The sequence below is a fragment of the Notothenia rossii genome, assembly GCF_949606895.1.
Source record: "Notothenia rossii genome assembly, chromosome: 1".
Lineage (NCBI taxonomy): Eukaryota > Metazoa > Chordata > Actinopteri > Perciformes > Nototheniidae > Notothenia > Notothenia rossii.
Window position 1 is genome coordinate 7299810 of NC_136912.1, and position 16139 is coordinate 7315948.

Here is a 16139-nt window from a genome sequence, read left to right on the forward strand (position 1 = left end):
CAGAATCGACACAACACATCAGCCCCATTGAACACAGCCTAGTCATGCCAGCCTATACAGCACATGAGGGGCAAAGTTTTACTCTGTGCGTGTTGCAACTTGCATATATATTTATTGCAGTTGACGCACACACACGCATGGCGTAATTTCCACTGGGGACAGGGGGGACATGTCCCCCCCACTCTTCAAAATCCCGTTTGTGTCGCCCCACTTTACAAATATGTTTATTCTTTTTTTTACCGCAAGCCGTCATCGCCCAAAGGGGCACACAGCCTCTGTGAGTGAGCGAGACAGAGGGAGAGAGAGAGCTAGAGAGAGCACACATTTATCTATTTAATATAGATGTACAAAATAAAGTAAGAAATCATTCCAATGTGTACTATAAGACAGTAAAAAAAAAAAAGTTTAAAATTATGTGATTAGTAAAATATGCATAAAGAAATAAAGAATGCTAACTTAAATAAGATAAAAATAAACAAGTTTAAATGATTTGTTATTGGTTGTGATCATATTCTTTACATGTTACTTGTTAGATGTTTTTATCCAAAGCGACTTACATACTCAATACTGTGGACAATCCCCACAGGAGGAATTTGGGGTGAAGTGTCTGGCCCTGGGACACAACCACATGCTGACTGCAGCGGGGTTTGAACCTGTGCTCCCCTGATCCGAACACCAACGCACTACTCCACTGCGCCACGCGCCACACGCCTCCCTGTGTGTTCTAAAGATGTTTGGATTATTGAAAAGTATACAGCTCCCTTTCATATGAGTGTTGAGAGCTGTATCCATATATTCATGTTGTGCTCAAAGATTGATGCATTTAACTTCAACTTTAAAAAACAAAAATCTTCCCAGGGGTGCATGCCCCCAAATAAAGCAGGTTAAAATAATTAAATTGCATACATTTTCTTTTAGTAAACACTGAAAACGGGTCCCACAGACCCAAACAGCACACAAAGGTTAAAGGTAAGCATATAATAATGTTAAAATGTGCTAAATATATACACTGCAAAAAACAAAAAAAGAGGAGTAAAAGTAGCTCACGACTTGTTTTATTTTTTGAAAGTAGCTCTCATCCTAAAAAAGGTTGGAGACCCCTGTATTAGACGTTTTAATATGGATTAGGTGTTAATAAACTGCAGTAGTAGTACTATAAGGAAGTGACATTTTTTGCTAACAAATTTTAGGAATTGTGGGAAACAGCTTTCCCAATGAAAAGTTAGAGATATCTTGAAAATTACAGTTGTAATCGTGAATTAATAAATGATGGTGACCCATACATGACAGATTTTGTAGACAAAGGATACTGGCCTATGCTGAAATACCAAAGTCTCTGCAGAGCACGACACATGGCCAAAAAGACTGAGACCAAATGGCCTTTGACCCTGACTGACAGTGTGTCTTGATAAAAGCACTCTGGGGTGTACCTGACCAAACTTGACCTTACAACCAGACAGTGTGAGTGTGAATGTAAGCCGGCATGTGATCAGTTGAACTGCATGATTCTAAAACAATGACTAATCAAGCATGTTTTTGGACTAACACATTATTCTGGGGCTCTGTGGGAAACGAGAGGTTTCCTAAAATTCCACAAAATTGGAAAACCGCACATGTGACCCGTTTCTAATCTACTTGATGCTATTATTACTCCCACAGGCAGTGGTGGTTTGCAAAATGTGAAGCTCAAACAAAAATCTGAAGATTCTGTTTCTTTTAGGACTGAAAGATGGAGAGAAACACTTCTTTTAACTGGAGTGTTTACTGTGGAAAAATAATGGATGTAAATAATGTTTGATATTTTCTTATAATCAATGATTACCTGAAAGTTTTCTTCCCATTACAGGATTTTATTACACATGAGTTTATGTGTAAAAAGGGGGAGTGTGTGTGTATAATGTATTATATCAACATGGCTGTCAAATTCACAATCTACATTTTTCATTTAGGGACTGAAAGAAACCTGCCGCCCCAACTCGGATTTTCAATCTGACCATTGAATGATAGTTTTAGAATGAACCTGCTCCATGTCTATAGGATACTGTTTGATGAATGTTGACATGTTTCTAAATATTGATTGAGTTATAACAGGTAACACAGATACAGAAGCAGTGGCCAAGGGGCTACTGAGAGAGATGTAAGTCCAGAATGGGAATACCAAGAAGTTGACCTGTGATAATGAAACAATTTTGTAATGTGGATATTTCAACAGATATTAGAGTAAGTGGGGTTTGAAATGTAAAAAGAACATATTACAGTTAAGTTAAGCTAAAACATAGTAATGTAATGAGACATAATTTAATTTAGACAACATCCCGTCTCTAGCCTGGTAAATAATTAGAAGTAAAAGCCATACACTTTATTTTAGGTCATTATGGGGATAGAAATTAACACAAGAATAGTTTCACAAGGGCAATTTAAATTCATAATAGAAAGACATTTGATGACAGTATGTTGGAATTCTGTATTCATTTTTCAGCTTGATAATATCTAAGCACTGACAGGTAGAAGCAGTATCACCAGGAAATCATTCACTTTGACAGTATCATGATTCTAGTTGTTTTTAATCTACAACATGATTGTGTTTCTTTACCAGAAACATTAGCAGTTCATTATTATATTCAGATTTTAAATAGGGTTTCAATCATTTGATTTAAGAATAACACAGATGCTTGTCAGAAATTCAGAGCTATTGAAATATGTTATTTAAACCACCTAAAGACGTTGGGGTTTTATTTTGTTGGCACAGTCCAAGTATTAAGATTCTGAAGCTGCACTGGCAATTAGGAGGTCTAAATTAATTTAGAAAATATTAACATTAGAAATAATAAGCACACAATTTATAATTTACAGAGATAAGAAAAGACATACATGTGGTTTAAACAGACAATTAGGATGAAGAGAATGGGAGATTTAAAGAGAAAGTGTAAATGAAAGAGCATGTGTTTGAGATGTGAAAGTATGGAATTGTACTAGAATATCTTATGAAAAATCAAAGGGCTGTAACTCAATCTTAAATGAACCATACTTGCAAAACACCCCACAGACAGCAGAACACCCCACAGACAGCAGAACACCTCACAGACAGCAGAACACCTCACAGACAGCAGAACACCCCACAGACAGCAGAACAACCCACAGACAGCAGAACACCTCACAGACAGCAGACAGCAGAACACCCCACAGACAGCAGAACACCCCACAGACAGCAAAACACCCCACAGACAGCAGAACACCCCACAGACAGCAGAACACCTCACAGACAGCAGAACACCACACAGACAGCAGAACACCACACAGACAGCAGAACACCCCACAGACAGCAGAACACCTCACAGAGAGCAAAACACCACACAGACAGCAGAACACTCCACAGACAGCAGAACACCTCACAGACAGCAGAACACCACACAGACAGCAGAACACCCCACAGACAGCAGAACTACGTCTTTAGCATGCAATACAGGGTCAGGTGCAGACACTGAAAGAATACAAAGTACAGAGTTATTCATAAACAGGACATCGCTCCGGCCTTAAGGTTGAATGGGAGCTTCACTCCCACACACTAGGAAGCAGAATTATGAAGATTCCACTATATCTGCTGAAAGCTTTAGAAGAAACAAATTACGTATGATGGTGCCAGAGTAGGGAGGGACTTCCACAGGCCAGCCGAATGCTCATTGGAGGATCGTGTTGCCAAGGGACTTTTTTCTAAGTCTGCGCACCTACCAAAGAGAACCAAGTCTAAACCATGGTATCTCTTCAGTCTTGACCAATCATAAATGTACGGGCAACGCCCTGTGTAATAACAATGTATGCACGCGCAAGGTTCAAGGCTCTTGTCCGGAAATAGACTGACAGATTACAGTTTGGCTGCCTGTGATTTCTATGACGTGATGGAGTCCTTGGCCAAGTGAATATATATCGATTGCTCTCTTTCAATAAATAGTTGAACTTAGAAGTCGTTTGTCTTTCCAGGAATTTTGAACACAACATTAGGCTACAAAGGAAATACATCACGGTCACATGACTTCACAACAACACCGCTAAGCTAAAGGCGGCTAATGTTAGGCGTGATGACGTTTACTATTCTAATTTCGACATGCAACTGACGTTTGCAGCTTTAGAAATTAAACAATGGTGTTTTTAATTATGCATTTCAAGTTGTTGAATCACAAGCATCTCTTCAGCTTGTGCCAACCAAAGACATTATTTCAGGAATTCAAACACAAGGACATCAAACAATCTGTTGACTTTGATTCAAGGGACCTGGGAGTGCTAAAGCAGAGAATGTGCTTCAACATTGGGGGGGACCAAAAATTCAATAAAAATGTGAATATTAATTTCCTGCCATTCTAAAGGAAAATATATAAAGATTCACTAGTAGGCCTACATGGGATACTTTAAAACCTGTTAAACCCCATGCGCCCCCAAAGTATATGGTAAATTCGGCCCTGACTGAAAACTCATCTCTTTCGACTCCACTTCGAGCGATAGAATTATTAACAAAGCATTTATATACTAATAAAGGACTGGCTTATCTAAAGCCAGTTGAGTAGCACTTGAAATGTTTTAGCTCTATGAAACCTGATGTACTTATATGATTCTGTTTTCTTCAAGTTTGTATCTTGTTGGTCGAACGCACTTATTGTAATAAAAGCGTCAGCTAAATGCAATGTAATGTAATGATGTGCTTCAACGCCCGTCTGCAGCACACTGCGTGTCACTGACTCAAGTATTTTTGAAGTAACACAGTGAAATGAAGCTGGCACATTGGCAAACAAGCCCTACATTTCTGTCCAGGTTGATAATAATGGAAGTGCCTCTTCTGACTTGAGTGCGATAGAAACAATTCCAGCAAAGCGATATATTCCTATATGACTGAACTGAATTCTTACTCTTCGAGGTAACATCATTCCCCTGTGTAACAGTTGCAGTATTCCAATTGAAAGAAAACCAAACTATAACACAACAAAACAAAACTACATGGTTAGGGTTGGTGAAAAATCATGGTTTGGTTTAAAATAAGTATTTTGTATTCGTATCTAATTAAATTGGATTTGATTGAAGTAGACTAGATTAAATCAACTTTATTCATCCCAAATTGGGATTTTTTTTTACAGCAGGATGTTAACAGGCATTACACATGTGTTTAGCATGTAATACAAATAAAAATGAATATTGAAAAGAATGGAAACAAACGTAAACAAAACACATAAACACGTCAACAGCAAGAAGTGCCGAAGTGCAATGATCAAAACATAGCTGGAAGACTTCTGGAAAAGCAGCGGTAAAGAGAAAGGTGTTCAGCCTTGATTTAAGAACTCAGGCTTGGAGCGGACGTCAGATGTTCAGAAGGTTTGTTACAGATCTGCGGAGCATGAAAGCTAAAACCTGCCTCTGCGTATTTGGTGATGACCCTGCGGACGATGAGTAAACCTGTTCTCCATGATTGGAGAGCTCTTGTTTTCTTTTTGTTCTTTTAAGCCAGTGATGGGGTGGGTGCTCAGTTCTTTCGTTTTGGTGAGGACTCTGCCAATGGATGTCTTACAGAGACATGTAAAGACAAGAACAAAGGCATGGACCAGTTTCTCTAGACGGTGTTTAGGCATGAGTGTTTTCAGTCTAAATATGTTTTTAGGTGCGGTCAAATGCTGATTTTGTAATTCCTTTGGTGTGGGTTTAAAAGTTAGGTCAGACTCCATAACTACTATGATATTTCTGACAGTATCTGATGTGTTGAACAGCAGGACTAAATAGTAGACGGTTGATTAAACTGATTTATTTGTCTGAAAGAATGAGGGGAAATGACTCTGCGATGGACGCCATGAGGCCAGATGTCCTAAGTAGATTAAAGAGAATATTTGTGTGTGTGTACAGCATCGATATTTAAGCATGCTGACCACCAGCAGACCTCCATCATAGGGCAGATATCTCTGTTTGTCACTGAGCTTGTTTCTAAATCTTCTACTGTTGGGTCTCTTCTACCTGCAGCAATAACCAGACTACCTGCAGTGATGACAAATAGAAATAATAACCAAACCTGCTGGGTGACATTTTTATATTTGGCAGTGACGCTTCTAGCCTGTGGGTTCACTTTTTAAGGTAAGGTGGAGCTGATGTTTCATTGTGTGGCCATGGTTGCAGTTAGAAAAATCACTCGTCACCAGCTTGCTCTTCAATATCAGGATACATGTATTTATCATAACTTCAAAACAGTGTCTCATGAGCGTCATCCATGTAGTCATACATCTGACTAGGTACACAGCTATGTAGGGCCTCTGTTATCATGTGCTACTCGGATATATAAGGAACATTCAGTATTTTCCCAACAGTCACCCGTCTTCTAAAGTCCTTCTTACATGAGAACAGGTAAGTGACTTTGTTATTATTTGGAAAGGCACATTTTCAGACGGCATGTTCCTAATTCTCAAACTTGAAAGAGCTCTCACCCTGTGTGACATTCTTGATCGCTATCCACATGAATAGATATGTTTTTTTTTATTCAGCATATAAACTGACAAAACACTAAACAAAGTTTGAACTTGTCCTTTAACCGAGAGCTGGGTTGTTAGTCTGCTTTAGATACTTACAAGCTGATTCTGAAAGAGAGGATATTCTAGGGAAAAAAATGTCACATCTATTTATTAAGCTGATTAACAATGTGAGTCAGGCAGCAATAAGATATTTAACAACACAATAAATCCCATTTTTAAAAAGGTACAGGCTTGCAGCATTCAAGACTTCACAACACAGTAACAATTCATTATTGCATATCAAAAAAGCTTTTCTCAATATATTTATACATCACATTACGGTCAATGTATGTACATAATGAGTACTTTGACTTTTGGTACTTTAAGTATATTTTGATGCCAATAATATTCTATCTTTAGTTGAGTAATATTTTGAATACAGGGATTTCAATTGTAACGGAGTATTCCTGAGCTGTAGTATTTCTAGTTTTACTTAAGTACAAGATCTGAGTGCTTCTTCCACCTCTGCAGTTCAAGCCTTAAAACTCAATTGTCACGGGAGTAGCGGCACTGGGCCAAAGGACCACCAAGCGGAGACTTCATCTCAAAAGGGGGAGCACAGAAGTTGTTAAAAACATTTGTTTACATTACTGAGAGTGAAATGTAGTGTAACTCTAGATTAAATGAAACAAAATCGAACGGGGTGGAAACCAGGAGACGGAGACTGACTGATGGCCTCCAGCTTACAGGGCATGTGTCACTCAAAGAGTTTGGCAATGGTTCCCCGTTTCTCTATAAAAACAAATGTCTCTTCTTACTTTATTCACAGCAGTGGCACCTTGCAGACAACATAAGAACTATAGAGAATCTCACAGACATCTCATTCTCTACAAAGAAGGTAAAAGATTTACACTTGGCTGTATTTAGCTTTATTCTTTGCATTTAGTGATTTAGTCAGAGCCTATGTTTTCACCAAAGTGTTTATACTTCAGTTAATATAAAATGCTGGCTTATGTTTTAAAGTGAGGTTCATTTAGAAACTGATTATAACCCACAAAACCAGTCCTAAATTGTCCAAAAATAATGTTCTTAATGCAATTTATGCCAATCGTGCAAGTTGCCCAACATTATGCAAGTTAGCATGCAGCAGTTTTTATGTGCTGGGGACCCGTACTTAACATTTCTAACATAAAACTTTGGGGTAATAATTATGTCCAGGTTCACAATAGGAGTCTATGAGCTGTCAAACAGACTATAAATAACAATTGTGTTTGTTAAACACACTAATAGAGCTGATCTGTGTGCAGATGGGTTGGCTGGAATGGATACTAGCGAAGCTGTTCGTCCTCCTGTCTGCTGGAGACAGTGCGGACGCTGTGAACAGGGCGAACTCTGTGAACAGGATGAACTCTGTGAACAGGGCGAACTCTGTGGGCAGGGCGAACTCTGTGAAGAGGGCGAACGCTGTGAACAGGGCGAACTCTGTGGACCTGGAAACACTTGCCTCATATGTATCTCAAATCAAGTCAATGTGAGTCGCTTTCTGAATCTTTCGCTGAAAGTCACTGTTATTACTTCTTCGAGACAAAGCAATGGGCTGTGCTATGCAGGATGTTGTTACGATGAATAGAAAGCACTTATAAAGGAAGACGGTAATATCATCATATCATGGTTCCCTGACATGAAGAGGAGTGCAAAGAATGTGTCTGGATCTGTCCTTTGTGTATAAACACAGAAACTGCAAACATGCAGGTACCTCGGCTATGAAAATGTGTTTCTAATTAGAAAAATTGAACATCAAGCCGGAGGGCTGATCCAGATAATTTCCTTTTATATATAAAAAAGGTGCCAGGAGTAAGGTACGGCTTTTATCAACGTTAATACGATACGATAAGATACAATAAGACTTCATTGTCATTTCAAGTCTGAAAATTTTCTTTGTCTTGCAACTTGTTCAAGAGCCTCTAACATACTTGACCTGGATTTAACTCTGGTGCCAAAGGAGTGCTTCAGTCTAACTTTATTCAATATTAACTTACTCTAAACACACTGCAAGAGAATACTAAACAAAGCTGTTCTGGTAGTTGGTACTGAATTACATTTTAAACAATACACCCTTTCGTCTCAGTATGCCTATAGCAACTTAAAACCTGCAGAAATATAGCAACTGCTTTCAGTATTTTTTTAGCTCAGTTTTACTCCAATAAACGTAGATATTGCCAAACTCCGACCAGAAGACAAAGTTAAGAAATCCACGCATGCATTCATTTATTTATTTAAGGGTGACATAATTGGAAATGAACTTAAAATCCACTTTAGAGCCTTTTGCAGGACAGAGCTTAAGAAAGTCTGCATCTCCACAGAGTGACTGGGGCCACCTAGTGGATCATCTAGGTTACTGCTTTAAACATGCATGTATCAAACAGCAGTACATTTTGTGTTGTACTGAAAGATTTATGATGCATGATGGCATGTTTTTCCTTTGACAGGTACGGAACCAAGGGCATGTTCAGTCTTGCTGTAAGCATCCCATTACTGGAGAACATAAACTCACTACAGCAAGTCTTGCAAGGAAGTGATCCTGTTTTGAACGTGAAGAATACGCTCGACAACAACGAGGTGTACGTCGGCAGGAGGGTGGTTGCAGCCAATGTCCTGAAACCGCCTAGTGGACGGGTTCAACACGCAGAGTCCCGTGTTGTGGATCACTTGGACACCTTGTTCACAAAACAAGACAAGAATAATCAAGATATGTTGCTGTTCTATGTTTTTGCCTCCCCATGCGTCGAACATTGTTTACAACCAGAACCTCCCAGAAGCATCCTCGATAGGATCAATAAAATACTTCAATGGCATAGTTACGCTGTTGTGTTTTCTGAAGTATTCCAACCAAGAGATTCAAAAGTTCAAGTTCCTTATGGTAAACGGGGAGATGCCCTTCAGCTCCTCGGGAATCACCAGGGCCCCCGAGGTCAAATTGGACTAGACCACGTGTTCCGTTGCTGGAAACCTGAAGGATCCAACAGGATGGTGTGCATCAGTTGTGCCAATGGCAATCAAGTTGCACACGAATGTATTGCATATTTAGGAGAGTCTGATCCAAGCAAAAAGTCAAGGGGCTGAGGGACCCTCACAAAGGGTAGACAGTGAAGGCTTTATACCCGCGAAGGGAAAGCATGGCAAAAAGGAAAATATATGGCGTTAACCGTGAGTAAAATAGACCCTTTTTGCCTTAACAAGACTCAGGGCTCTTTCCATTTCTCAGTCTTCAAATAGTAGATTCCTTTCTTTGCATTATCTTGCATTTATGTAGCGCCCACAGGAGATGTGAGTGGAGGAGGCAAGGAAGAGACGTGAGGAGAGAGGAGTCGAGGCAACAGGCAGAACTAAAAGCCTCTTCATCTATGTATTGTGTTGCTATACCGCTGTATTTCTGATCTCTCTAATAAATCATCTTTTCTCTCTTTGAAATGATTGTTTCATGTTTCTTGATAAAAATAAAGACCAATTCAAACCGAATGTTTGGTTTAGGTACAATTAGGTTCCACTCAATTCAAACTAATGCAATGTCTCCTTTGGGTGGTCTTATTTGAAGCTTCAGTATATGCACGTCTCTTGTTATTCTGATTGTTTATCTTCATGGTTTGTTGCAAGGTGCTTCGGATAAAAGCGTCAGCTAAGTTAAATGTAAAGGGCTAAATATCCAGGTGCTAAGAAAGAGTAGAAAAGAGACAATGGAGCCAGGATGTAGAGGGGACGGATGGAAATGAAATGAGGTATGAAAATGAATCAGCCGCAGAAGAGGAGGAGGAGGTGAGGAGAACAGAGCATGAGCTAAAAAATATAAAACTCTATATATACACATACACTGCTATAACTCTCAAAATGTAATGTAATTTAAAAAATGCATTTACATTTAAGTAGTTCTCAATGCTTTCTATTTGAACAATTCAACTTGGATAAAAGAGTCAAATTCACTGAAACAGAATGATGCTTTTTACTTTCTTATTACTTAACGCTGAGTTAGAAAAGAACCTTTGCTAGTAGTTGTCTCGCTGTATATGAGATTGCAACTTGTTCAAGAGCCTCTAACATATTTGACCTGGGGTTTGACTCTGTATTTCATTTTAGAATTGACTGGTGCCAAAGGAATGCTTCAGTCTAACTTTATTAAATATTAACTTCTAAACACACTGAAAGAGAATACTAAACAAAGCTGTTCTGGTAGTTGGTACTGTATTACATTTTAAACAATACACCCTTTTGTCTCAGTATGCCAATAGCAACTTAAAACCTGCAGAAATATAGCAACTGCTTTCAGTATTATTTTAGCTCAGTTTTACTCCAAAAAACGTAGATATTGCCAAACTCCGACCAGATTACCCGAAAGACAAAGTTAAGAAATCCATGCATTCATTTATTCGCATTCATTAATCCACTTTAGAGCCTTTTGCAGGACAAAGCTTAAGAAAGTCTGCATCTCCACAGAGTGACTGGGGCCACCTAGTGGATCATCTAGGTTACTGCTTTAAACATGCATGTATCAAACAGCAGTACATTTTGTGTTGTACTGAAAGATCTATGATACATGATGGGATGTTTTTCCTTTGACTGTTACAGAACCAATGGCATGTTGAGTCTGGCTGTAAGCATCCCATTAATGGAGAACATAAACTCACTCCGGGAACAGGGTACAGGGTGGTTGCAGCCAATGCACAAGTTCAACACCCAGAGTCTCTTGTTGTGGGCGAGTTGATAGCCTTGTTCGACAAACAAGACAAGAAAAAACAAGCTATGTTGCTTTTCTATGTTTTTGGCTCCCCAGGGGGCATTTAGATGCTTCTTATGAGACTTGTGTTTTGTTTTGGTAAAAATGGTTTGTATCGTCAGTTAGCTGAGATTATTCCCGTTAATAGGTTCTTAAATATTAAGAGGCCCTGAGACACAGTGTCGTGAAAATTTTTTAAAAAGCCCCCGCCAAGGGGGGCTTGGGGCTTAACAGTTTTTTAACAGACACACAATAAATGAATGACTGTATCAAATGTAAATGTTGTGCTTATGTAACGGCCTAACAATTTAACAAATGATGGAGGGACGTTTGATATTTGGTTCATGTTGAAAAAGTGTTCAAAACATATACTGCCCTATTTCAAAAAGCCAAATAAATGTTTTAAAAATGATATTGTTTATTGTATATCAACCTCAGTCATAGGGTTTAAGTGATTGTACTCAATACTTATGTTAAACTTTACCAAATGATTTCTGCTTTTTCTGATTAAAGCTTTGCTAAGCATGCTCACTGTCTGTGTGTCAATCATCTGGAAACTCATAACAAAACTGTTATTTGATCAACTGAGCTATGTAAGTTGAACATGAACTAATAATACTAATGTATAGCTTATGCTCACATCTGATGGGAGGTATGCTATAACAGTGCTGAAAAAGAAGAAACAGATTTAGGGATGAACTCCAAGAGAAGGATCCTGTCAAGTATTACAGTACCTCCTGCATGTTGCCGTGCCTTCAGCCTCGATGTTCAAACTGTTTCAGAAACCACATGGCTTGTGCCATAACCCTGTACATACAGTGTTAAGACTAACTGTACACTTTCCTGTTGTCTTGTAATGGTGATCTCAGCACTGACTTTATTTAAGTGAAAAGCTTCTTGAACAGAGAAACTGTAGTTTGACACAAAGCAGATCTTAAATCAAAAAGATCATGAGATGCAGTTGGGTATAAAAAGAATAGTTACAAAAACCCATGCCATGTGACGCGTATTGTAAAGTAAGTAACAGAAAACACTTTTCTGATATTCACGGAATAAATATATTAATCGATAAAAGCTTAATATTTATAATGCCATGTTTCTGCTGTCATGTTTTGGAACGTACTGAACTTTAAGCTAAATGTTTTGTCATTTATTTTTCTTTCTTCAGAAGTGTCACCGGCACAAGCCACTGTTACTTGGTAGATCATAGTCTCTCATTTGTGAGAAAATGCAGAAGTAGAAATATAAGGTAAAGATGTCTCTATGTTGACGGATCACCCTTCTCTATAGAAATGTTCCTTCCCTCTGACTGTATTCATTGCAGCAACACCCTGTCACCTTGAACCGCGCTGCGCCCCGCCAACAAAGCCCCGCCAACGGAGCCCAGCCAACGGAGCCCCGCCAATGGATTCCCGCCAACGGAGCCCCGCGCCCCCCCTGAAGATCAAGGTGTTTTTTGAACATGTGCTCTTTTATTAAATAAACCAAACGCTTTCATTTGAAGTTGTGAGTTTAGTGTTTTTGACCCCAAGAAACACTGATGCATTAATCAATAACAATAATCCACAGCTCCTCTCTCTGCTCCAGAGGATTAGAAAATATATATATCCCCCCAACTGTGCGACGTTGGATACAAGTTATGTTGAAAACATTTTCAAATCAATCCGGACCAAGTGAGTCAATTTGATTCTAGTAGTACCAAAAGTTCAGCGTTTCTTGATTCCTTGAAACATATTATTAATGTGTGACTGCTTGTGTTTGGGATGCACAAACCCTGTCAAACTAAGAGAAAGCTTAAGACTTTTCCTTTTATTAAAGCTTATATTTTGGGCTGGCTCAAGCTTGCCATTTACATCCTCCTGGGTCCTTCATTTTGTTGTATTTGAATGCATTTTATTTTTATTATATATATGTCCACGTTACAATTGTTGTCATTTGGAATGTCCATGTCTACTTTTATGAATGTCACGTATGTTTGATGATGTGTACACGCTGTACCCTGAGACAAATGTTTAACTTTTTATTTTGAGATGTATTTGTTCTGATTTGAATGCAGCTGTACATTTGTCACAAAAGGTATCACAAAAATCTATCAAATCTTGAAAATGAACAATGAAATCTGCTTTAATAGTAATTAATAGTGTTTGCTTATTGTTTGTTATGGATACTTACAGTATACTGTGACTAAAGGTAATTCTGTTTGTCTGTTTTCTTTGACAGCTAGCTAATCACAAACAGCAGTTCAGTACGGCTGTAAACATCCCGGAGGACCAGGAGCAACTGGCTCAGGCTTTTGCTGATATCGATACGGACACAATGAGACAAGTGGTTTCACGTGGTGGTGTGGATGCTAATAATGCTAGCGTCAATCGTCAAAGTAAATGTTTTAATGTTAAAAGTCCATGTAGTAGCTGAAAATCAAACAATTACTTAGCTAACACAGGGCATTGTGTTTATGGGATGGTAGTACTGCCTCACAGTAAGTGAGGATCGCAGTTTTTATCCCACCATCTGCCACATTCATGCGTGGGGTTTTCTCTGGGTGCTCCATTTTCTTCCAATTCATTTTTAAATACAAATATTATCATGATTATTTTCTGTTATGGCTTTTCTTATGATTAATTGTCACAAATGCTGCTAGAAAATTAGTTTCCTCACACGGCTGTCTTTGTTTCTGCTACAGATCAGGGGCCGTATTCACAAAGGATCTTAGGGCTAAAAGTAGCTCCTAACTGGCGAATTTAGTCGAAACTCCTAAACATAATGGGCGTGTCAGTCTTAAATTTAGGACTCCTAATTTTATTCACTAAGAGCAATTCACAAAGTATTTTAGGCCTAAAAGTAGCACCTAAATTTAGGAGAGCTTAAAAGTCCTCGAGAGGACTCCTAACTCAGTAAGACCTATTCACAAAGAATCTGAAAATGGCTGCGAGACGAAATGTTTCGGAGACAATGGAAGACTGTGAATTGATCAAGAGATATAGGCTAAATCGTGAGGGTATCAAACTTGTTGTGGAATTAGTGCGGGATGCAATAACATCCCCGACTAACAGGAATAACCCGATTAGTCCGGAAATAAAATGTTTGGCAACACTACGATATTTAGCAACAGGGAAAATGCAACTTTGCAATGCCGACGATTTAGGAATATCGCAACCATCAGTCAGCCGTGCCATAAACCAAACCATCAACGCGCTCTCTAGACCACATATCATCCAACAGTTTATCCGGTTTCCTTTGGACAATCAACGACTACACAGGATCAAAGCCAACTTCATGGCAATGCAGGTATGCCCGGTGTGGTCGGTGCTACTGACGGGACGCACATAAAAATAATTGCGCCCTCAAAAGATGAGGACGTGTTCGTCAATAGAAAGAAAGTACATTCCATCAACACGCAGATTGTTTTCATTCATCATGATAGGGGGACTTGAACGGCGGTATGGGCTGTTATTGAAAGTGTTTAAGTGCTGGAAATATGCTCATTGGATAATAGTTTGCGGGGTGCTTTTAATTGCCTCCTTGATTTAATGCAATTTACGTATTTGTATTGTTTGCTCTCTCTCTTTAACGTGCATATACAACGTCATTATCGTGGTCTGCACAAACTTGTCATCATGCGTGTATTCTGCTAACTGCACTGTCCATAACTATTTGATAGGAATACATTTCTAGCCTAGGCTATTTCCTTGTTTTTCGGTGATTTAGTGGTCTCGTTTGTGGGATGTTGCGGATGAGTTTCACCGAGACCGCCTGCTCTGAACAACCAATCACCGTACTGACCGCTTCTAAACTCATGCACGAGAATCGACGTCATCCATAGCAACGGCGCGTCACTCTTAGTTCACTCTTAGTGATTTATCCTTAGTATGAGTAGGTCTCAGCGGCTTTGTGAATAACTTTTAAGAAAAAACTCCTACGTAAAATGTTTTAGCGCGAGTTAGGAGCACTCCTAGCGGTAAGATAAAATGCTTTGTGAATACGGCCCCAGGTGAGGTACCAACATTGAGTTGTAGGTCTTTTATTCAAACATCAATTACCGGTAGATCATTGTATTGCGAAGGAAGATATTCCCATTAATATAACTTTGCAAATTGTCTCTACAAACTGTAAAGTTCAAATATGAAATGAACTAATTATTTTAACTGTTAGAGCTCCACTGCTCTTCTCTTGTTTCACCTCACAGCTCAGGTGTAGAAGAGAGTAGCCTCACATGCACTTACTTCTGTATTTCTGCATCTCCATTCTCAATCTGCAAGTCAGAGTGAACACGTTCATTTGGCTTCTTTTCTTCAGACATCTCCATTTCGTCAGAAATCACCCTCCTCAATCTGCAAGTCACAATGAACACTTTGTTTACACAGAAAACAGACAGCTTTTTTTTAAAGGTTTAGAACATTTAAAAAAATTAATTAAAACGGCCCACAGAGGGGAAATGTACATTCTGCATCTGACCCCTTGAATCGGTTCCCAAGCCAAGTCCCTATGGACTAACCCCCTGAGAGAATAGATAAGGAAATGTATAGTCTAAGAAAATACTCAAAAGTTACACACTTGTTTTAAAAAAAAAGACAAATAGGATAAACCGTTCAGAATGCATATGTGCTTTTAATCAAAGTTAATTAACTTTGCCGTTAATAATAATGTTTTTAACATGTAAAGGTCCCATGTCATGGCCATTTCTACTGATCATAATTCCATTGTTGAGGTCTAATAAAATAGATTTATATTGTGCAATTTTTCAAACTCACGTTGGTTTCTCATACAGCATCTCTGTATAGTAGGTGTATTCACTCTCTGTCCTACACAGCTTGTTGGAGCTCCTGCCCCCCCCCACCCTCCCTATGAGCCCAGTGGCCTTCTGCGAGACAGCGAGACGCAGAGAAACCGAAACC

The 16139-nt window shown here is 38.9% G+C and overlaps 1 protein-coding gene and 1 long non-coding RNA gene across 2 annotated transcripts in view; one reads left to right on the forward strand and one right to left on the reverse strand.

Moving 5' to 3' along the window:
* LOC307036334 (cadherin-23) overlaps positions 1 to 15569 on the reverse strand; it is a 68961-nt gene extending 53392 nt beyond the window's left edge. Inside the window, exon 1 of the mRNA XM_079676560.1 lies at positions 15468 to 15569. Within this exon, the coding sequence (XP_079532686.1) occupies positions 15468 to 15550 (83 nt within the window). The 5' untranslated portion in view covers positions 15551 to 15569. The remainder of the gene's footprint in view (positions 1 to 15467) is intronic.
* On the forward strand, positions 7805 to 9947 carry LOC307039102. Its single transcript, XR_013808138.1, has 2 exons — positions 7805 to 8007; positions 8966 to 9947. It is a non-coding gene; the product is annotated as an uncharacterized lncRNA (long non-coding RNA).
* Positions 15570 to 16139: the final 570 nt, after the last annotated feature.